General features: G+C 41.2%; 1 protein-coding gene across 4 annotated transcripts in view; it reads left to right on the top strand.

The window, feature by feature from the left end:
• Nucleotides 1–23,263, top strand: part of bicd1a (BICD cargo adaptor 1a) — a 121,846-nt gene that overhangs the window by 85,160 nt on the left and 13,423 nt on the right. For 3 of the 4 annotated variants that reach the window (XM_088341038.1, XM_088341041.1, XM_088341039.1), the window contains 4 exons: nt 4,891–5,277; nt 6,309–7,037; nt 8,426–8,577; nt 8,658–8,868. In XM_088341038.1, the coding sequence (XP_088197164.1) occupies nt 4,891–5,277; nt 6,309–7,037; nt 8,426–8,577; nt 8,658–8,868 (1,479 nt within the window). The remainder of the gene's footprint in view (nt 1–4,890; nt 5,278–6,308; nt 7,038–8,425; nt 8,578–8,657; nt 8,869–23,263) is intronic. The other variant, XM_088341042.1, reaches the window with a different exon arrangement.

The following is a 23,263-nucleotide window of genomic DNA, read 5'->3' on the forward strand; positions in this document are numbered from 1 at the left end:
GACACCGCAGGAAGGGGAGTGTATTACACGACACCACACCATATTCACTGACTGTGAGGAAAATCTTAAGCTCTTGAAAAAACTACCAGATTAGATTGTACGAAAATTGAGTAGAAATTGCTGTAGAAGAGCTTGACAAATCTCGTGAATACCCAGCTTTCAAACGTTTTCTGTTAAAAGAGGCCCACATATACTTTAACCCCCCCTTTTTTCTAAATTCTAGAGCTCCAGATGAGAAGTTATCTAAAAGAGCAAAGGCTTTTAGCACAAGTACCCAGTCAAACGAAACCGTGTCATTTACCAGGCCCAGGCCACCTTGCCTCATACGCAAAGAAAAATTGCACAGCATTGCCAAGTGCGCAGTGTTTGCTGCAAACCCTATGGCAGATAAAAAGGACATTCATACATCAAAACCACCTTTGCTTTGGATGTTTATGCAAAGGCCATATCACAAAAGACTGTAGAACAAAGCATATCCGTGAAGTGTGTGGTCACTGCCATCCAACATGTTTGTATGATAAGAGAGTGCAAAAACCTGGAGAGGCCACAATGAAAGGTTCCACTTCAACAGAAGGGCAAACATCTCACGAGATCCATAAAGTCAACTCCCATACCGTCATTTGAGACGCATGTGCTACTTTAAGCATTGTTCCTCTTTATCTTTCACCTACGAATGAACCTGAAAAATAAATTCTCTCTTATGCTCTTCTTGATACACAAAGTGATTCAACTTTCGTCCTGGAAGATCTTACCAGAAGGCTGAATGTAGCCACGAAGCACAACCGTTGAAACTCAGTACAATGACTGCTGTAGATAAAGTTAAACCCAGTCACAGTGTAATTGGCCTACATGTTAGAAGCTTCCATAATGACACAAGCATTATGTTATGCCAAGCCCATTCACGCGACTTCATTCTAGTTGACAAATCCTGTGTACCAATGAAATCTACAGCTTTGCAATGGCCTTAAACACCTGACACATTAGTTGCCATCATTTCAAGATTGTGATGAGCGTCTCCTATTAGGCTATGACTGTCCTTTAGCTTTAGCACCTCTGGATGTCATCATTGGAAATTAAAAAACGAGCCATTCGCGCAAAAAAACTGAGCTGGGATGGATTGTTATAAGTGCAGCAAATCCACATCTGGACAGACAAGAAAGCCAAAGGTTCGTGCACAGAGTTGTTGTATAAGAGATTGCCATGCCAACTGCTGCAGACATCCTGAAAGTTTTAGAGTCAGATTTTAGCAAGAAAAATGAGCAAACTTGTCTCCCAAGATGATGTGCGCTTCATTCGAGCTCCTTAGTGAAACCATCCAACAAAGACCAGATGTCCATTTAGAAATGCCTTTTCCGTTCGAATGTCAAAGCCCTCCCCTATTGCCAAACAAAAAAAAAACTGGCCACAATTCGTCTTCAGCACTTGAAAAAGAAGTTGAAAGCCTATAGGCAATTCTATGATCATTACAAAACCTGTATGGAGGATGTGATCAGCAATGGTAATGCAGAGCTAGACAGCAGAGGCAGCTGTTGGGGATGTCTGTTGGTATTTTCCCCATCATAGCATATACCACCCTAAGAAACCTGGCTAGTTAAGGGTGAAAATCAATTGTTCAGCTAAATATCAGGGCATCTACCTCAATAACAACTTACTGACTGGCCCTGACCTCGTTACTTCTCTGGTGGGAGTTCTCTGCCATGTAAGAAATAGACAGTAGCCATCATCTGCGATATTGAAAGAATGTTCCACCAATTCTTTGTTACACCTAATAACCGCAGTTATTTAAGGTTTCTATGGTGTTAGCATGGAGACCTTGGAAATGAGCGAAAAGGATATCAGATTGCTGTCCACCTTTTTGGCGCTGCACTTTCCCGAGGCTTCGCCACCTTCGGCTTGAAGTTCTTGGCCCAACAGTATGAATCTGACTATCCCTCTGCAATCGCATTTGTTGAAAACAGTTTATGTGATGATGACGTGCTTTTGAGTGTTCCTTCAACCAAAGAGCCCTCTGCATTGATCATTGAATCACAGCAGTTGTGCAAAAAAGGGGGGTTCAACTCATACGAGAGATACGTTCTCAACTGTGTAGATCCATCCGAGAGGGCCGCAGGTGTGGAATGCCTAGACCTCAACCAAGACACTGCCTCTGTGGAACATGCTCCGGGACTTCAGTTCTCAGTCAAAAGCATTCAAAAGCACTTCAGTTTCAATGTGAACGTGAAAGACAAGCCTGACACCCAGCGTGGCATTCCGTCTGTAATGGCCTTTTTATATGCCGCACTGGGGTTTGTGGCCCCACATGCTCTGAGTGGGATGGGCATTCTGCAGGCACTCTGTTGCAGACATGTTCAGGTGGATGAACCACTTCCTGATGACTCGCGTTCATGGTGAGAGGAATGGAAAACTTGCCTTGAAGGGCTGAGAGAAGTAGCAATCCCCAGATGATACTATCCACCACACGAATTGCACCATTTTTCAGACGCTAGCCGTGTAGAATATGGTTAAGTTCACATATTAGATATAAAAATGACCACAGCAAGGTCCACGCAGCATCATGGCTAAGGCTAGGACTGCCCCCTCAAAGGTCACCAGCTTCCCTGGTTTGGAACCCTCAGCTGCCATGCGTGCATCCAGACTGAGTGTCTAAAATCATAACTAAACATGAAAATGTTGAATTCTTCTGGACAGATTCTTAAGTCACTTTGGCATACATCAACAATGAGGCACACAGGTTCCTTGTGTTTGTTGCAATTCATGTTCAGTTAAAAAGAGAGAATACTAACCCAAGCCAATGGCATTATGTTGACACTGCAGAAAACCCAGCTGATCGTGCCTCCAGGAGGCTTAGGTCATCTCAGATTCAATCCTCTAACTGGCTGTCTGGACCTGAGTTCCTGTGGAAAGGAGAGTTGCACCTTGAACCCTGTGCATCCAACACACTCCTGGTTGGTGAAGAGGTGAAGGCCATACAAGTGTTTACATCAAGCACAAGCAAGTGCACAGACATGCTTGCCAGCCTGTCTAGCGTCTCATCCTGGACAACACTCCTCAAGGCAGAGGCAAGAACTTGCCTTGAGACAAAAGTAAAAACATAAAAATGCAGCCAAAGTATTGATAAACCTTGTACAAAAACAGTCTTTCAGTAAAGAGATCAAAACACTTGAAATGGGGCACAGTCTTTCAAGTTCCAGTCCCCTCTTCCCTCCTGATCCAATCTTGATTTAGGGTATGTTTCAGAGGCATCTCTAAGTGATAAGTTTTGTCATTCCATCATTGTGCCAAATAAGAGCCTTATTACACAGGTTATTCTGTCACACTATCGATCTCAAGTACGCCATCAGGGCAGGAGTCAAACACAAATGGAGCTGTAGCACATTGCTCTCCAAGTTCCTTTATGTGTGTGTGCAATGCCGGAACCTGAGGCGTCCGTTAAAGAACAGCGGATGCCTGAGCTGCTGATAAAACGCGTAGATGAATCTGCACCATTCACAAATTTTGGGATGGATTCCTTTGTCCCATTTATCATTAAGAGAAACAGCAAGGACCTCAAGCGTTATGCTTGATAATCACTTGTTTTTATTCTCGAGCTGTACATGTTGAGATGTTGGAAGATCTGTACACCGATTCATTTATCAATGCACTTAGGTGTTTCATCAGTCTAAGAGGAGCTGTACGCCAACTCCACTGTGACCAGGACAGACATTTTGTTGGTGCAAAGAATGAATAAAAAGGAGCACTCAAACAATGTGATCAGCAGGCCCAGGAAAATTTCATGGCTGAGAAGCAATGTGAGTTAGGCTTGATAATGCCTCTCTGCGAACACTGTTTTATGAGGCCATCGCTATTGTTTTATGAGGCCATGGCTATTGAGCACAGACGGAATAAACGACCGTAGCTCTCTTGAGCCTTTGAGACCCTACCATCTAATTCTATTGAAATCAAAATTGGCTCTTTCACCTCCTGGCAAATTTGTTAAAGAGGATGTCTATGGCACCAAAAGATGGCGACAAGTTCAGTATCTGATTGAACAGTTCTGGAATTGACGGAAAACAGTGTATCCCTCCAACATCTCCACGCGGCAAAAGTGGCACGTACCCTGACGTAATCTCGAAGTGAATGATGTTCTAAGCCAGGGGTGGCGAACAAGTTTGACACAAAGAGCAGTATTTTTTAACTGTGAGAGTCAAAGAGCCACACCATACACTGACCTGCCATGACAGACAGACACACACAAACACACAGAATTAAAAACATATTATTTCCCATAACACACTCATCTCCTTACAATACCACAAGTATTGTTCTTGTGTTGATTTCAAGGAAAGTGTCCACCCTCAATACGAACAAAAAAAACTAAACATGAAACAAGGCAAAGAGCCACAGTATATAGAAAATATGATGAGGCAAAGAGCCGCATTCTTATTGGCCAAGAGCCACATGCGGCTCTAGAGACACGTGTTTGCCACCCCTGTTCTAGGCTATAGCTTAAACTTTTACTTAATTTGCAAAAAAGGGACTGTGACAAAAGAAAACATCATGAACATTTAAGCATCCTTGAGCGCAGTAAGGTATGTTTATTTGCTTATTTGTCTATTTGAAATATAGTATCTTTCTAACATTGTAAGTTAGTATTATCATGTATGTAATACTTTGAATAAATAAATGCTGGAGGCGGGAGGTATTTCACTCGTGCATGGTGCGGTACGATCTAGGAACGGAAATGGAAACTCAGAAAAGTATTTGGTATCTGGGGGGTGGCGTGGCAAGGCTTGGAGAGCTGGGACCATGTAGTGGAAAAAAGGGCATTAGATCCCTATGAAATCATATTATGATGCTTTAAAATAATTTGTCAAACTTAAACTTGAAATTAATGTGAAATGCATTCGACAGGTGGAGCGTGAGAAAGCAGCATTGCTTATGAACCTGCAAGAATATCAAACCCAGCTGCAACACACTCAAAGCGCCCTAACTGAACAAAGCAAGCGCGTCCATCGCCTCACGGACCACGTCAACGCCTTGAAGCATCTTACCGGTGACAAAGAACAGGATGACCCCCTAAATAAGGAGAAACCTACCGAAAGTTCCCCGTCGCCACTAGCAAATTCATGTGGTGTAATGGACATGTGCAGCTCTGAGGTCATGGAGTTTAAATACAAGGTAGCGGTGACAGAGGTGATCGACTTGAAAACAGAGTTAAAGTCCCTGAAGGAGAAATACAGCAAGGCCGTGGATGGGCTACCGGATGGCCACAGTGAGGTGCGAACACTGGCCGAACAGGTTTGTCTTCACTATTCAAAAAGCACACGAGTGAGGTTTTTAGTGATTTCATGATGAAACAAATAAAATGAATGAAACGGAATATTCTGGGCTTGTGAGTACAGAACGAGGCAGTCATTTGATAAGACTCAAGACCTCCCCTCCCCTATATATATGTATGTAAATATATATATATATATATATATATATATATATATATATATATATATATATATATATATATATATATATATATATATATATATATATACATATATATATATATATATATATATATATATATATATATATATATTAATTTGCATTTTAAATACACATAGAAATTGTTACCATGAATTGTATTATTGTTTAAAATTATTTCTAAAATGCATAATCATTATTTACTGTGATTAAAAAATACTTATACAAGTATATAAATCCTTTTTTTTTACTGAAAAACAAGTAAAATAAAGATGATTCAATCCAAAAAATGATGTTTTATATGATCAGCATTTTCTGTTCATGAGGTACAAATTTGCTTTTTTGCAGAATCCACCAATACATTTTGAAAACTATTGATTTTAAATAATACTATGTAACTGAAAAGTTTGAAAAGTTCAACTATTTTTCATGCTAATATACATTTTGAGTATGGAGTAGTCTTTTTTTTTTAATCTACCGTCATTCTTAGTTCATTTCTCTTTGTGGATGATTGAATTGAATTCCCTTTCGCGTAGCCAGTGTCCACACGTTCTGCCAAAATCACCTGTCTCCTGAGTCCTCACAACTCAAATATAAAAAGTCGGGTTTGCTTCGGCCTTGGTCCCTCAAATCAAGTTAATTGGTGGGCCTCGGGCTGGTTTGTGCTTTAATACCCGGTCAGGTTGGACTGGATTTGTTTTTTTAGACCCGATCTCACCTCTAGTATGGAATGGTATACTCTGTAGGAATATGTTACTCAATGTGAGTAGATGTTAACTTATTTCTCCAACTATTTTCATGACAAACACAATTTAATGCCAGCAATTAATCTGAGATCATGTTACATACAGGTGACCCATTTGGAGAGTAACTTACGGGAAGGCCGTGAGAAGGTATCCAACCTGGAAGCGGAGCTTCGTGCATCTGCGGCTACTGCAGTCGAAAGCCAAACGCTGCTAAACACGGCACAGGACGAGCTGGTGACCTTCAGCGAGGAACTGGCGCAGCTCTACCACCATGTGTGTCTGTGCAACAATGAAACGCCCAACCGCGTCATGTTGGACTACTACCGCCAAAGCCGAATCACACGGACTGGCAGCCTCAAGGCTTCAGAAGACTCCCGGGCTTTGCTCACACCCCGTCTGGCCCGACGCCTGGCTGCCGTTTCTGCCCTGTTCTCCACCGAGGGTCAGCGGAGTCCTTCGGACTCGCCGTCAAAAGATGCCCAACACGCCACCAACACCAACCCCCATAGCAGCCCCTCCCACAACTCCCTTGCTGTCGGAACGTCCCCTTGCCCATTACCGGTGACATCTGAAGTGGGGGGTGACCTGCGCAAGGAGCCCATGAACATGTATAATTTGAATGCCATTATCCGAGACCAGATCAAGCACCTGCAAAGGGCCGTGGACCGATCACTGCAGCTGTCCAGGCAGAGGGCGGCAGCCAGGGAGCTCGCTCCCATGCTTGATAAAGACAAGGAATTGTGTTTGGAGGAAATCCTGAAACTCAAGTCTCTTCTTAGCACCAAAAGAGAGCAGATAGCCACGCTGAGACTGGTTCTGAAGGCCAACAAACAGGTAAACAAAAAAGTATTCTAATATTTATACTAGTACACATGTATAACCACGGAATTATTGTTGTTCGATTTATTGAGAACAAGCTAAATGACCTGGCGATAGTGTTTTGGATTTGGCTGCTTGAATTGGTTTGTGGTCCTGGTGCTGCAGTACTCAATTTGGCTGCCAAATGGCATTGGAGACCCCACACAAGCATACCAAGCAAAAGCAGATGTTGATCTATTTTGTAAGTATTTATTCAGGTCCCTTGACAAAAAAACCTAGCTAAAGACACTCACCTAAAGTACAACTGTGTTAGTTTTATGAAAATCGGTTCAGCCATTTGTGAAGCTATAAGACACACGTACACCCACAAATCGGTATTTATATAGCAGTCTAGAATAGATTTGATAGATTCAAAATTGTCATACAGTGGTACCTCTTTATCCAGGCAACTCTAAACACAAGAATTTTGGTATGAGTTTTATTGGAAACAATATCTACGAGGGAAAATCTAAGCAGTCCCAGAGACCACTAGACTGTTCGTGACCCCTCACTCCTAGTGACTGCTCACCATCTGCATCAGCTATATTACAGGCAAAAATAAAATTAAGAATGTGCTGTAAAAGAAATGTGTCTGTGTGTTAATGTATTACATTTAATTGTACAAGTTTTGGGATATTTCATACATCCAGGAGTATTTGGAAGTGTCTACACTTTTTACTTTTACTTGAGTAAATTTTTGAAGAAATTATACTCTTACTCCGCTACTTTATCCTACATTGATACACGCATTTCTCCGAGTCCTCCGCTTGCTTTTTTCCCTCTGATGAGAGCCACCGTGCAGCGTCATGTGCCAAGCAAGTGGCAGTTTCAAAGCAAACCGGTGGGTGTGCGATTGGCCATGGAGCCCAAAGGTAATTACACTGTATACAGATATAATTTAAATTGGACAGGATTTTTTTTTTACCCTAATTCTGCCCCTGAATCCAAATACTGGGCCACTCCTGCTTTAGCATGTGGAGAAGTCTAATTTTGTCTGCGATGGAAAACATCTTCGTTTGCCTTGTTATTTTGCTAGCAAAGTGCCCTTGAGTTTAGAAAAGCGTCTGGCTTTCGGCTGTAGATAGTTTTGTTGTCATGATGGCTATTAAAGAAAGTCAACATTAAAGAAGATTTGCAATTACGTAATGTAGGTTCATCGAGCTGTTTTTTTCAACTTCGACCACATTATTGACGCGAAGGCATACACAGACAGAAAAGGAGCATTCTGATTGGCTAAACAATCAGAATGCACAACACAATCCATAATGAAAATTCGCAAAGTATTGAAACCTCAAAGTGGGAATACTGTACTGCAGTTTGTTCAAGACTATACTTCCAGGACATTGTGTTTGACCTTATTGCAGACAGCAGAAGGAGCACTGACCAATCTGAAGAGCAAATATGAGAATGAAAAAGCCATGGTGACCGAAACAATGATGAAGCTGAGGAACGAGCTGAAGGCCCTCAAAGAAGACGCCGCCACATTCTCCTCTCTCAGAGCTATGTTTGCCACCAGGTAAGAGAATTAGCAGTCATTCGCTGTGATCATGTTCTGTTCAATCCATTGGAAAAAGATCTTTTGGGGAATATTTGCAGATGTGATGAATATGTTACTCAATTGGATGAGATGCAGAGGCAACTTGCAGCAGCAGAAGATGAGAAGAAGACATTGAACTCACTGCTGCGTATGGCCATCCATCAGAAACTGGCGTTGACGCAACGTCTGGAAGATCTGGAGTTTGACCATGAGCAGATCTATCGTGGTCGCGGTGCTAAAGTACCAAAGATAAAGAGCAGCTCACCAAAAGTAAGTGTCAAAGAAGTCACTGGTCGCACCACAGCATACGCACTAACGTTTTGACATAAAAAAATTATATTTTTTACGCGCAAAACACAATCCGTGTTCGTGTGAGTGCGTGCGTGCGTGCGTGCGTGTGTGTGTGTGTGTGTGTGTGTGTGTGTGTGTATGTGTGTGTGTGTGTGTGTGTGTGTGTGTGTGTGTGTGTGTTTGTGTGTGTGTGTGTGTGTGTGTGTGTGATTTACACACAGTGAAGAAAATAAGTATTTGAACACCCTGCTATTTTTCCCACTTAGAAATCATGGAGAGGTCTGACATTTTCAGAAATCACAATGCACGATTTTTTTAACTATTTATTTGTGTGATACAGCTGCAAATGAGTATTTGAACACCTGTGTATCAACTAGAATTCTTAGTCTGAAAGACCTGTTACTCAGCCCAACTGCACTCCATGTATCATCCTGAATCAGATGTACCTGTTTGAGGCCGTTAGCTGCATAAAGACACCTGTGCAGGTTCCCCTGCTTAAACCAGCCCATTTCAATACCCGTCTTAAGTTTGAATATTACCATTTGGATGATACAGGGGAGTCATGGGACAAAGTTTTGTGGCCAGATGAGACCAAAATAGAACTTTTTGGTCATAATTCCACTATGCGTGTTTTGAGGAAAAAGAATCAAGAGTACAATCCGAAGAACCCAATCCCTACTCTGAACCATGGGGGTGGTAGCCTTGTACTTTGGGCGTGTTTTTCTGCACGTGGGACAGGATGAGTGCACTGCATTAAAGAGAGGCTGACTGGGACTGTGTATTGTGAGATTTTGGGGAATAACCTCCTTCCCTCAGTCAGAGCAATGAAGATGGGTCGTGGCTGGGTCTTCCAACACGACAACGACCTGAAGCACACAGCCAGGAAAACCAAGGAGTGGCTCCGTTGGAAGCATATCAAGGTCCAACCATGGTCCAACCAGTCTCCAGACCTGAACCCAATCAAAAATCTTTGGAGGGAGCTCAAACTCCGTGTTTCTCAGTGACAGCCCAGAAACCTGACTGATCTAAAGAAGATCTGTGTGGAGACTCCTACAGTTTGTTCAAACCTGGTGAAAGACTACAGGAAACGTTTGACCTCTATAATGGCAAACAAAGGCTACTGTACCAAATATTAATATTCATTTTCTCAGGTGTTCAAATATTTATTTGCAGCTACATCACACAAATAAATAAATGCATTTTGATTTCTGGATTTTTCCTTTTAGTTTATCTCTCTCACAGTGGACATGCACCTGCAATGAAAATTTCAGACCCCTCCATGATTTCTAAGTGGGAGAAATAGCAAAATAGCGGGGTGTTCAAATACTTATTTTCTTCACTGTAACATGTATGTATTTATATATGTATGTATATATCAGCAAGTGCTTGTTTAAACCCACAAGTAGCAAAACAGAGCGAACGTTTTATTCATGCGCAATCTCGCTTAAAGATAAAGCAGCCGTAGACTAAAATACTAAACTTGAGTCAAGATTTTTGTTTCGTTTTTAATTTAAAAAACAATTGATTCCAAGAAAATAAACCATCAGTGTTTTAAGGGGATAAAAGCGGTAGTCCAACACATGAAACTGTAGTGTTGGTGAGTTTGTCACAGGTACCTTCAACTTTTTCAGCACAATTAAAATGTGAGTAAATGTGCTCATTTTACTATTCCAGTGCCAAAACGTATTATTAAGTTTTCGGAAGCATTGCCCCTGGGTGCCACAAAGTTAAAAATGTTTTTTTTTTTACGTTTTTATTTTGGAAAACTATTGCAGGGGCTTTGGTGCTTCTTATCAGTCAATTAATTCAGTATGATAAAACACCACAAGATGGCAAGTATGACTTTGATCATATCTTTGATCATTGAGCAATATAACCTAACTGCCTGATTATTCAGCGTATGAGGAAGCCCATATTGCGAGTACATTTTTTTTTGGTTTGAACAAATTTATTGACACTAATAACAGAAAACAATCTTGACAATCTCAACAGCAATCAAGCACATTCACAATATTATATTTCAATATGACGTTTAACAGCAAACACAATGTGAGGTTTGAACAACCCTTCTCGAAAATCTTAATAGCAATCAAGCGTATTCACAATTTCGTTGTTTAACATCTTTGTTAGTGTCAATAGATCCGTCCAGGCCAAAGTCGATTTTTTTTTTGTTCTGAACAAATCCACCGACACCAACAGCAGCAAAACAAACACGACAATCTCAACAACCATCAAGCATAATAACGAAGCAATGTGGTGAGAAGAGCGAAGCTATAAGTACATATAGTTAAAATTTCCATGCTTTATTCTTTCTAAAAAAATAAAAATTACAGTCATCAAGGCAGAGAGGGAGGACGTTTTTTTCACCTCCACAGTCGCCATAGCGACCAAAAATCTTCACTGTAAACTTTGGGCGCTGAAAGGTTCTTGCAAAGTCCATGCATTGTTCATGCAAAGGTTCAGAGTTCTTGCAGTAAAATGTTATTTTGTAAGCAAAATGCCCTTGTGTTTACGGAAATCATTGTTTAGATCAGGGCAAAGGGCACCCTGTTTAATATGCATTTTTAAAGTAACTTAACAAGTTAATACTATATCTTTACTTTTTTATTACTAAGTTAACTCATAACTGCCAATGATGATTACAGATGTCAATCATACATTTTAAATTTGCCACAGGTTAAGTTGTCAATCCTCTATTTTCTACTTAACGAAGCTAGTAACTGAGCTGGCAGTGAATGAGTAAACACCTCAATGAACTAGTTAGTTCATAAATAACTTTCCCAATTAAGTAGTTTTATAAGTAATTTCCTTATTTAATTAGCAGCCAATAATGGTGACAGACATCAGGGATCCATTTTGAATTTGGTGCCTTTGACCGAGTTAGACATCAATCCTCCATTTCTCACAATTATAGTTCACTTGCCCAGCAATGGATGAGTTAATGATTGGAAGTAGGGTTAAATAGACTCAGTCAACCACTTAAAGAATCATTTTACTAGAAAATTACAATGACCCAGTAATGGTGAGATATTTTTAGAACAGGTCCACAGGCACCCTAGCTGTCCTTAGGAGACTTCTGGTTCAGATATTGGAGGATATCACAAATGCAAAAAAAAAACAACAACAACAATACTGAAGTAAAAGTTCTGCTTTGAAATGTATTCTTCCACAGAAAAAGTTTTTTTTAGAAAACAAGTAATTTCAAGGAACTCGGCAAAAAATGGTAAAAGGTAGAAACATACTTTTTTCTAATGAAAGATTAGGTAGGGTTCAGCCAAAATGGCTGGCACCTGCTCTTTCCATTTGAGAGAAAGGTCTGGCACTGAATGAGTTAAACCCATTGAGGGGGGAACGGCCTAATTAGAATGGTTTTGGTAGTATGCAGCGTCCTCTTCTGGCAATACCCGAGAACTACATCATACTTTTCTGTATTTCTTTTGCAAAAAATAGGGGATACAGTAGTTTTAGATTGTTTAATTATTTTGTGATCAGAAATAAAATACGCAGCACACATGTATTGGGTCTCATCCGTCTATGTGTGACTGCAAGCCACAAGGTGGCAATGTCGCGCAAACTTGTATTTAATATTATTCTAGTTGTGAGAAATTTTAGCACGTTTGTTATTTCTGTTACTTGACCTCGGGGTAGTCAAATGATGGCCAAAACGGTCATATCATTCTTTTTAAAAACTGTTAAAAATGTGGGGTTATTGCATTTGTGAATTTGACAAACAAACGGCTTGGACAAAACAGCATGAACCCAGCATGACCTCTTTGCTACTTCTTGGACAGTATTTTGCATGAATGTGTACAGTACTTAAATGAAATGAAATGAAATGATCTGCATTTATATAGCGCTTTTCAAGTCAATGACTTCCCAAAGCGCTTTACATTGTGCTTCACATTTCCCAATAGCGGCCGTGATCTGTGCAGCCATGTAAGGCGCTAACCTGCTTATTGGGGGTATTGGGGATTCAGTGTCTTACCCAAGACACTTCGGCATGTAACACGGATAAGCCGGGATTCGAACTGGGGTCCCTTAATCCTAAAACGATCGCTCTACCTCCTGAGCTACTGCCGCTCACAATGTGTGTTATTTAACGCCCCCTATCGGTAAAATACCTAATTAATTCAATTGAACTAATATTGATTTAAACAATAGACAAAAATACAAACTCACATAAAAATGTTTTTTTTTTTTTAAATGCTTGTAGGTCGGGAAATTTTATCTAGCGTCACATGTGCCTCACTTAGAGGGAGCTGACATAATAGTCAACTATCTTGCTGCAACGGGTACCCAAAATTCTTAAAGAGGCTGGGCAAAAAATTTGAAGTAAAATGGTGCATTTTAGTCACTTCTCCGTAGTTTGTATTCTTCCTTGTGCTTTTGGCACCTTTTTTGTTTCACTTCACCATATAACGACATCTAGTGGTCAAATAATACACACTGTCCTTTCAGTGTGTTAAGAGGAATAATGAAGTTGTCATCTGAACCACCAAACTGAGAACAAACAATTAGCCATTTGTGGCTGAAGCTAAATGGCCGCCATCTTATGTTGCCACTGTTATGACAAGCAGTAAAAACATCCGTACAGTTTGAAAATGATTAATGTGTGTTTTTTCTTTTGTTTGTTTTTGCTTTTTTTAATGAAGTAATGAGAACCTCTCAAGCCGTCACCGGCTCAATTATGAAGTGTGCATTATCGCTGTGTTTTGAATAATAATTTAAAAAAACAAATACTTTTTGTAGCCAGCCTATAGACTCCATTCCAGCTACATCGTCACAGGATCACCAAGGGATGCGTGCGCATTGTTGATTCAAAACAGTGGTAGTAGCAGTACGAGTTTGAAAAGAGCGAAAGAAGATTTCTATGTTGAGTTGCAGTTTTAGAGTTGCAATTTACAAAAACAATTTGACCAGCTGTTGTATACAAATCGCCATTTTAAGGATACCATTTTTTTGGGGGGGCAATTCTTAGACATAACAGACCTTTCTAAAAGCATTTAGAGGTTTGTGGCTGCAAGCTATTAATACAACTGACAGGACTGATCACATCATTGGGGGTGTCCGCGTTTGTGGTGTCAATTAATTATCTGATAAGTTATTGTTTGTATCTGGTTTAGATTCACTTAACTGCCAAAGGCCTTAGTAAGTGTACGTGGGATACGTGTCGGGGAATTGTTTGTTATCAATGCCTCCTATATACTGTAAATTTGCTACTACTGCTGCTAGATAGTAGATCTTTTAAGGTAATGTAAATTCTGTCATAATAATAATTATTCTTATTAATGTACTTTTTGTATAATGTGTGTAAACCACCGTTAATCCGGATTTAAATGGAATGGGAAAATTATCTGGATTATCCGAGTATCCAGATTAGCCGATGTCCGGTATTCTCGGACCCCCTGACTCAAAATGATGTTTAGTAGAAAATACATAAAAAAGTTGTATGGTGCGAGTGAACATGAATTCAGGCATTTATATTTACACGGATAAAATGAGAATCGTAGCGTGTAAGAATGAGGCAGACTAATAGATGTCGGACCCAACTGACCTTTATTGATATACAGTGCATCCGGAAAGTATTCACAGCGCTTCACTATTTCCACATTTTGTTATGTTATGTTTGCCCCACGGTGCATTTGGACTGGACGCCCGCAATGCAGTGACCAAACCCCTTATTAGCAGAAAAAAAAGAATTTTCTTTCATGCCAATGTCATTGTTGTTCTCAAATTTTGATCAGTGATTTTTCTAAAAATAATAATAATAATAATAATAATAAATATATATATATATATATATATATATATATATATATATATATATATATATATATATATATATATATATAGAGCCACTGCTCCTCCGCGTTGAGAGGAGCCAGTTGAGGTGGCTCGGGCATCTAATAAGGATGCCTCCTGGACGCCTCCCTCGGGAGGTGTTCCGGGCATGTCCCACCGGCAGGAGGCCCCGGGGACGGCCCAGGACACGTTGGAGAGACTATGTCTCTCGGCTGGCTTGGGAACGCCTCGGGGTCCCGTCGGATGAGCTGGAGGAAGTGGCTGGGGATAGGGACGTCTGGGCTTCCCTTTTAACACTGCTGCCCCCGCGACCCGACCTCGGATAAGCGGAAGACAATGGATGGATGGATATATATATATATATATATACAGGACTGTCTCAGAAAATTAGAATATTGTGATAAAGTTCTTTATTTTCTGTAATGCAATCAAAAAAACAAAAATGTCATACATTCTGGATTCATTACACATCAACTGAACTATTTCAAGCCTTTTATTATTTTAATATTGCTGAATTTGGCTTACAGCTTAAGAAAACTCAAAAATCCTATCTCAAAAAATTAGAATATCATGAAAAAGTATACAAGTAGGCTATTCAACTAATCACCTGAATCATTTAATTAACTCGAAACACCTTGCGAGGGTTTCCTGAGCCTTAAAAACACTCAGCTTGGTTCAAAACTAAATCATAAGTATGGGGAAGACTGCTGATCTGACTGCTGTCCAGAGGACCATCATTGATACCCTCCATCAGGAGGGTAAGACACAAAAAGAAATTTCTCAAAGAGCAGGCTGTTCACAGAGTGCAGTTTCAAAGCATATCCACAAAAAGTCTGTTGGAAGGGAAAAATGTGGCCGGAAACGCTGCACAACCAAGAGAGATGACCGCAGCCTTAACAAAATTGTGAAGAAGAGCCGCTTCCAGAATTTGGGGGAGCTTCAAAGACAGTGGGCTGAAGCTGGAGTCCAGGTATCAAAAGCCACAGTTCACAGACATGTCCGGGAAATGGGCTACAATAGCCGTATTCCCATGGTCAAGCCACTTCTGAACTCAAGACAACGGAAGAAGCGTCTGACTTGGGCTATGGAGAAGAAGCACTGGACAGTTGCAGAGTGGTCCAAAGTCCTCTTTTCAGACGAAAGCAAGTTTTGCATTTCATTTGGAAGTCAAGGCGCCAGAGTCTGGAGAAAGGCTGGAGAGGAGCAAAATCCAAGTTGCTTGAAATCCAGTGTGAAGTTCCCACAGTCAGCAATGGTTTGGGGAGCCATGTCAGCTGCTGGTGTTGGTCCACTGTGTTTCATCAAGCCAATGCAACTGTGTACCAAGAGATTTTAGAGCACTACATGGTTCCATCTGCTGAAAAGCTCTATGGAGATGAGGATTTCATTTTCCAGCATGATCCGGCACCTGCCCACAGTGCCAAAACCACCAGTAACTGGTGCACTGACCATGGCATCACTGTCCTTGATTGGCCTGCTAATTCCCCTGACCTGAACCCCATTGAGAATTTGTGGGGTATAGTTAAGAAGAAGATGAAAGACACCAGACCTACAAATGCAAATGAGCTGAAGGCCGCTATCGAAGCATCCTGGGCATCAATAACACCTCAGCAATGCCACAGGCTGATTGCCTCCATGCCACGCCGGATTGATGCAGTAATCCGTGCAAAAGGATTCCCAACCAAGTACTGAGTGCATCAATGGACATTTTCAAATGTTTGATTTAGTTTTGCTGTTATAAAATTATTTTTTTACTTGGTCTGAGGAAGTATTCTAATATTTTGAGATAGGATTTTTGAGTTTTTTTCAGCTGTAAGCCAAAATCAGCAATATTCAAATAATAAAAGGCTTGAAATAGTTCAGTTGATGTGAAAATAAAGAACTTTATCACAATATTCTAATTTTCTGAGACAGTCCTGTATATATATATATATATATATATATATATATATATATATATATATATATATATATATATATATATATATATATTTGAAATATTTGAATTGCGTTTAGTCATTTTGTGGAAAAGATGTTGTAGTTCCCTAATATAGACCCAATAAAATGTAATTTTACCGTGGAACAGTGAAGATGGCATTATTTCAAAATTGTTAAATTTGTTCCTAATTGTTTCTCTAGTTTTGAGCTCCACTTATATTCTGGCGTTCCTCAATATTGCGCACACAGCTAGGCTACGTCACACAAAAAGGGGTCTATAGAGCTTAAGTTTTGAGTTTTAATTGTTAATTGTTAGAAACACTAATCTTGATCAAAATGTGCATCTTATGCTTTTCCCCAAACTCGGTATTACCTTATTCACCCACATTGTAGCACTCTGGCAAAAAGAATAATGCAGTGGAAGAATCGATGTGCTTATGTTAAGCAAATTAAGTAAGTGGCGATATAAGATAAATGCCATTTGTCTCTACTCACGGGAATGAACAAGCCCATTTAGTTATTTATACGCATTTATGTATATGTATGTTTTTAATGTGATCACCTACATTGTATCTCCAGACTCATTCTCCAAATTCTGCACTATACTCACTGCACTGCAAAAAGATCTTACACCGCTGAGAGAAAAAATGTTTTTATTTAAAGTGTAAATTTTATAATCTTAAGAAAACTTTTTTTTTCTAAAAAATGGCACACTCTACATTTTCAGTGTTTATTCCATACCTTGGTAGAAAATGTTTCTTCAAGTAAAATGCTCAATTTTTGGGGGGAGTTTAAATTTAAAAAAAAAACATTTTCATTATTGCAAATACAAAAAACAAAATAATCTTAAAGGTGCTGTTGTTGTTGTTGTTAGATCGCTTCAAGTCGTCTAAAGATGATCTTTAGGAACGACATGGAACGCTTCGGTTGTGTTACGAGTTCCGCGAATTGGCCGCTCCGAAAGCGGATGAGGTCAGCTTTGGGTAACTTGTACCGAAGCGTTCGTGTAGCGGGTGGGAGACGCATTCGTCGGCCATGAGGCCGTCCACAGGACACCACGTGGAGGTTGCGTTCCTTGTCCTGCTAAAGGTGCTGTTGCTTAAAGGCGCTGGAATTTTTTTAATTTGTTATTCTCTGCCCCCATCTTGTCGCCTGAAGTAATGATCACAGCCTCGGTCATATATCATTCAGAAGTACCTGTATGTGGAATTCTTAGATGCGCTTGTATACACTTATTACTTTTTTAAAACGGGCCTTTTCTTTCTTTTACCATTTTCTTGATACACTAACAAAAAAACTATGATTTCAAGCACAAAGTAATTCTGCATTTTTTTAGTGAAGCATGAAAATAGTGAAAGTAAGAAAAGGACTGTTTCATGTACAGTTCAAACGCCAACCCATGCCCAAAGAAAGATCACAGAAGAAGAGTTTATTTGTTTGTCTAAGAAATGCACGTACTTACATGCGACAAAAGGAGCTTGACAAAGGGCAGCAATGATGACACAAGCCAGTAGACGGTGGCAGCGAGTAAAAAAGTTCCACATTTTGCACAGTTCCTGTAAAAAAGGAATTATACCTAAATGGAAAAGAAATGGAAAATGTTCTTCTAATGGGGTAAGAATGTGTTTTTGCAGTGTGTCTGTCTTGTCAATGTGAATTGTGAGCATCACCCCCGCCCGTTTCTATCTAAATGTATCAGTTTCTTGTAGATTGTCAGCAGCCTTGCTGCCTCAGTATTGTCATTCTCCACGCAGTTAAGACAAAGGATAATTTCCATGGTGTGCAGGTAACATGCTGTTGGTCTCTGTCAATCTAGAACAGTGGTGTCAAACTTATTTTTACCGAGGCCCACGTCAGCGTAATGGCTGCTCTCTAAGGGCCCTATGTTACTTACAAAGGTATCAAAATGTAATTGGTACTGTGTGTACTTACAAAGGTATCAAAATGTAATTGGTACTGTGTGTAAAGTAAATCTAACTACTCCTTCATGTAAGGTAATTCTGAATGTATTAGATATTCCAGGACCAACAATTCTATATATATGTAACGGGTGTAGTAATAACTTTTGTTTTATTGAAATTCCTGCTGAAATATGTGTATAGTTTTTGGTAAATGTCCTGCAATAACGAGTCCAACAGTGCCATCTGCTGGTATGAGGTGGGGTTTGGTTTTGGCTTCTGACATGTGACCGGGAGGCGGGGTTTGTTGGCAGTCTTACCAGAGAGAACTGCAATGGTAAGACACATCTTTTGGTGCTCCACAAAAGAAGTTAATTTTAAACATTATAACGCCAGCTGACAAATCTCTCAACATGCACAGTAATGTGATTGATATTGTCAAGCTGTTTAGGTTTATTTTCGTTTTGTTTCTGTTTTACTAAATTATGAATTCCCCTTGTAGAGATCAAAGAGATCAAAGCCAGCAGATAGGCTAATGTTGTGACTCATCCATTTGCAGAAACTGTAATAATAATAACCTCATCATCCAGTCCAGCGTGAATGTGGATCTTTGGTGGGACACGTACACCGAGGTTACATTGGTGCCGTGACCCGTGACCTCTATCAAACTCGCAGAACCGAGGACTGTCCTACCTGCCACATCAGCTCACAGTATTTGAAATTTTAGTTACATGAGCGATATTGTTTAGCTCATTACAGTGCAGTGTCACAGTGATACACAGGCTGCTGATTTATTTTGTGATTTTGACTTATTTACATTTTATTCTGTTAATCTTTGAAACATTTTTAATCAGAGCAATGTGTTAGCTCCACGATTTGTGTCAAATTCACTTTGGCAGAGGCAGGGGCATGTTTACCCCCATCCCCTCTGTTGATAGTTCTACCCCAGGTGGTGCTACACATAGAGTAGAGGCAGTTTCTAGTGTCAACACCTATAATGCAGCTGACCAACATGCTATCCTACCTTCACCTCAGTTCAGACCCACATCTATGCCAAATTCCACGAGTGAAATTTCTGAGGGTTTAGCTGATCACATGACAAATATTATTCAGAAGATAGGACATAAATTGGCTAATAGCATTTTCTCAAATATACAGTCACACAATATAGTAGCTCCTAACGCTGCAGCCACACAAGATGTAGCAAACAGATTGAGTCAGCCTAGTCATGTGTCAGATGGATCACAGGTTCAGGTGGTTACGCAGAGAAAGGTTAAGGAACCGCCGTCATTTATTGGGGATGGCTCAGACTCAATAAAAGTTCATGAGTGGGAAGATCTAATGAGGACATTTATTAAAAAGAGTAATGTGAGACTTGAAGAGCAAGCAGAGGAAATCCTTATGCATTTGAGAGGAAAAGCTAAAGATGTAGTTAGGTTTGGCATTAGAAACAGTAATATAGACGTCTATACCCGCCCTGACATGATTTATAGTCTGCTCAGGAAACACTTTAGCTGTACCAAGTACTCTGCTGTCCCTTTAGCTGACTTTTATTCAACCTTGCCCAAAGACCAGGAAGACCTCTATGACTACTGGCTGAGACTAAACAGAGCAGCTGACCTTGCCTCTGACTGCTTGAGTGAGCAGGGCAAAACATTTGACAACCCTGAAATTGAGGTTACTCGCATGTTTATTAGTAACTGCCCTTGCAAAGAACTGGCACTCACTTACAGATCTAAAACCATCGATAAGTGGTCAGCATGTGAAGTACTAGAGGTGCTGAATGAATGCCACGCTGAGAAGAGCTACAAAGCAGCTTCCCTACAACAACCTGCGAATAGAGCGGAAATTGCCGTACACAAAGCTGAGGTAAACCATGGTCCAACCCTCATGCACGAGCCACCTCAGACTTCGAGCCCACAGTATGTCCCTCTAACGGACGTTATTAGTATGTTGGAGAAAGTTCTGATACGTGTTACCTCAAACCAGAAGGCGAGCTCCAACCAGGCGACCTGGAGACAGAATGAATGGTTTCACTGACAAGCCATGTATCATTTGCATAGAAGTCGAACACAGTGCTCTCTCTCATTGCCGAGACAAAAACCTTTGCTTTCACTGCCATGCCACAGGGCATTCTCGACGTGATTGTCCAGTGACGAAAGTTGTCCCACTGCCTCAGGGAAACTGACTGATCTGCGCTTAGGGGAGAACAGTGCAGATCAACTGAGTATACCTACCACCACTAATGTGATGCCTGACATGCAAGATAATAAATCAATTTATGAGTTGTATAGCAACACGATACCTCCATCGAAGAAGCTGATCTTTCAGGGGTTTCAGAGAATAGCGGAGACTGACGAACTGTTTTACACACCTGTACTTGTGCAAGAAGGCCCCACTTTCAGAGCGCTGTTAGACAGCGGGTCGATGGCTTGTACAGTAAGTGAGGACACTGCTAAGTCCCTGCTGCAGCAATTTCCTGATATGATGAGTTACACAGCCGATAATTATGTCATTGTAGGCTGCGGTGGACACCAAGTTTCTCCCAGAGACATGTACGGCATTCACGTCACAGTTTACGGATGCCAAATGATAATGCCAGTAATGGTTGTGCCAGGCCAGACAGAACAGATGATCCTTGGCAGCAATGCCATCAAATATATTTTGACTCAATTGAAAAGTACTGATGGCTATTGGAGATTAGTTTCCACTCCTGACAACGGTCTGTCCGATAACCACAGTCAATTCCTGTCAATGCTTTCTAACACAGAGAGATGGAGAGGTGATTACATTCCAGACAGGGTAGGGACAGTAAAAATCAAGAGTTGCGTGACGCTGAATCCACGGACCGAGTACGTTATTTGGGGCAAGTTACCTGAGTTGGCCGGGACGTCAGCGGGCAGCACAGTGGTCGTTGAGCCAACCCAATCTAAGGCTGGGCCCAGACAAGTCCTTGTCGGACGAGTTGTTACTCCACTCTGGGGAGATGGATGGGTGCCTGTTAAAGTCTTTAATCCCACGGACAGAGTTGTGGTGCTGAGAAGAAACAGGAAAATTGCAGATGTGTCTCCTTGTATCGCAGCGGAAGACCTGCCCAGTGCAGAGGAGGTCAAGTGCAACGTGCAGAGTGTACAGAGCAAAGAGGTCCAACCCAGGTCAGAAGAGGACATGATGCGTACATTGGAAGCTCTGGGACTGCAAGACATTGACCTGAAGTCATGCAAGGTTTCGCTGCAGTGTAAAGACAAGCTCCTTCATATCATCGAACAATCCGAGTCAATCTTTTCTCGCCATAAGATTGTGGAGAGGCCAAAGAGTTTGTACATCGTATCCACCTTGTTGATGATAAGCCGTTCCGTCTACCCTACAGACGTATACCACCAAGTCAGTATGAAAAACTGAGGACGACTCTGAACGAGATGGAAGAGAAAGGAATTATTCAGAAGTCGACTAGCGACTATGCATCTGCGCTTGTTCTCATATGGAAGCGGAATGGAGAACTAAGGGTATGTACTAATTTCAGAAGGCTTAATGCGAAAACCATAAAGGATGCCTACCCACTACCGCATCAAGCTGATGCTTTGGCCGCACTTGGGGGAAATGCCTTTTTCTCCACGATGGACCTGACGTCAGGCTACTACAATGTCCCCTTGCACCCTGATGACAAAAAGTCCACGGCATTCTCATCACCCTTCGGGCTTCACGAGTACAACCGGCTCCCTCAGGGACTTTGCAACAGCCCAGCAACATTTATGAGGATGATAATGTCAATGTTCGGTGATCAGAATTTGTTGAGCCTATTATGTTACCTCGATGATCTGATGGTGTTTTCCCCAACAGAGGAAGTTGCACTCCAACGCCTGCAGATGGTGTTTACTCGCCTCAAGGAACACAACCTCAAGCTCGCACCCAAAAAGTGTTTTTTCCTCAGACGGACTGTAAAATTTCTTGGGCATGTCATTAGTGAGGATGGAATTCGGACTGACCCCGAGAAGGTGAGAGCGATAAATGACGTACAAGTCGCTGACCCAATGGAGTCTGACGGCAAGACGCCATGCCCTAGTAAAATCAGATCTTTTCTAGGCATGGTGATGGATTACCAAAGCTTCATGGAAGCATGTTCTGCAAAGGCAAAATCTCTGTTCAGGCTCACATCTGAATTTGGTGCCAAGCATAAGCGCAAGAGAGCCCGCAAACTAGTGAGGAGAGGTCAAGTGAAGATGACGCCTGCAGATTGGTCCGATGCATGCCAGAACGCATTTGAAACACTGAAGCACGACCTCGTGACAGGTGTCACTCTGGCCCACCCAGATTTTGATGCGTCGTTTATTCTGGCTGTCGACGCATCCTTTGATGGGATTGGAGCAGTCCTGTCACAGCTGCCACCTGGTGGAAAAGTAGCCAGACCAGTCGCCTTTGCAAATAAAACGCTCTCTCGCTCCCAGCTCAACTACCCTGCACACAGGCTCGAATTTCTTGCCTTGAAATGGGCGGTATGTGATAAATTCAGCCATTGGTTGAAAGGAAGACACTTTACCACGTGGACCGACAATAATCCGCGGACATACATTTTGACCAAACCAAGACTTGATGCGTGTGAACAGCGGTGGGTAGCGAAGCTAGCTGCATACAATTTTGACCTGAAGTACATTCCCGGCCCAAAGAACATCGTAGCCGATGCTCTGAGCCGTGAGCCATTTGTACGGTCATGTGTGGGTCATCGCCTTGTTACCGAG

This window comes from Urocampus carinirostris, chromosome 7 (genome assembly GCF_059441175.1).
Source record: "Urocampus carinirostris isolate Australia breed hairy pipefish chromosome 7, RoL_Ucar_1.0, whole genome shotgun sequence".
NCBI classification, from domain to species: domain Eukaryota; kingdom Metazoa; phylum Chordata; class Actinopteri; order Syngnathiformes; family Syngnathidae; genus Urocampus; species Urocampus carinirostris.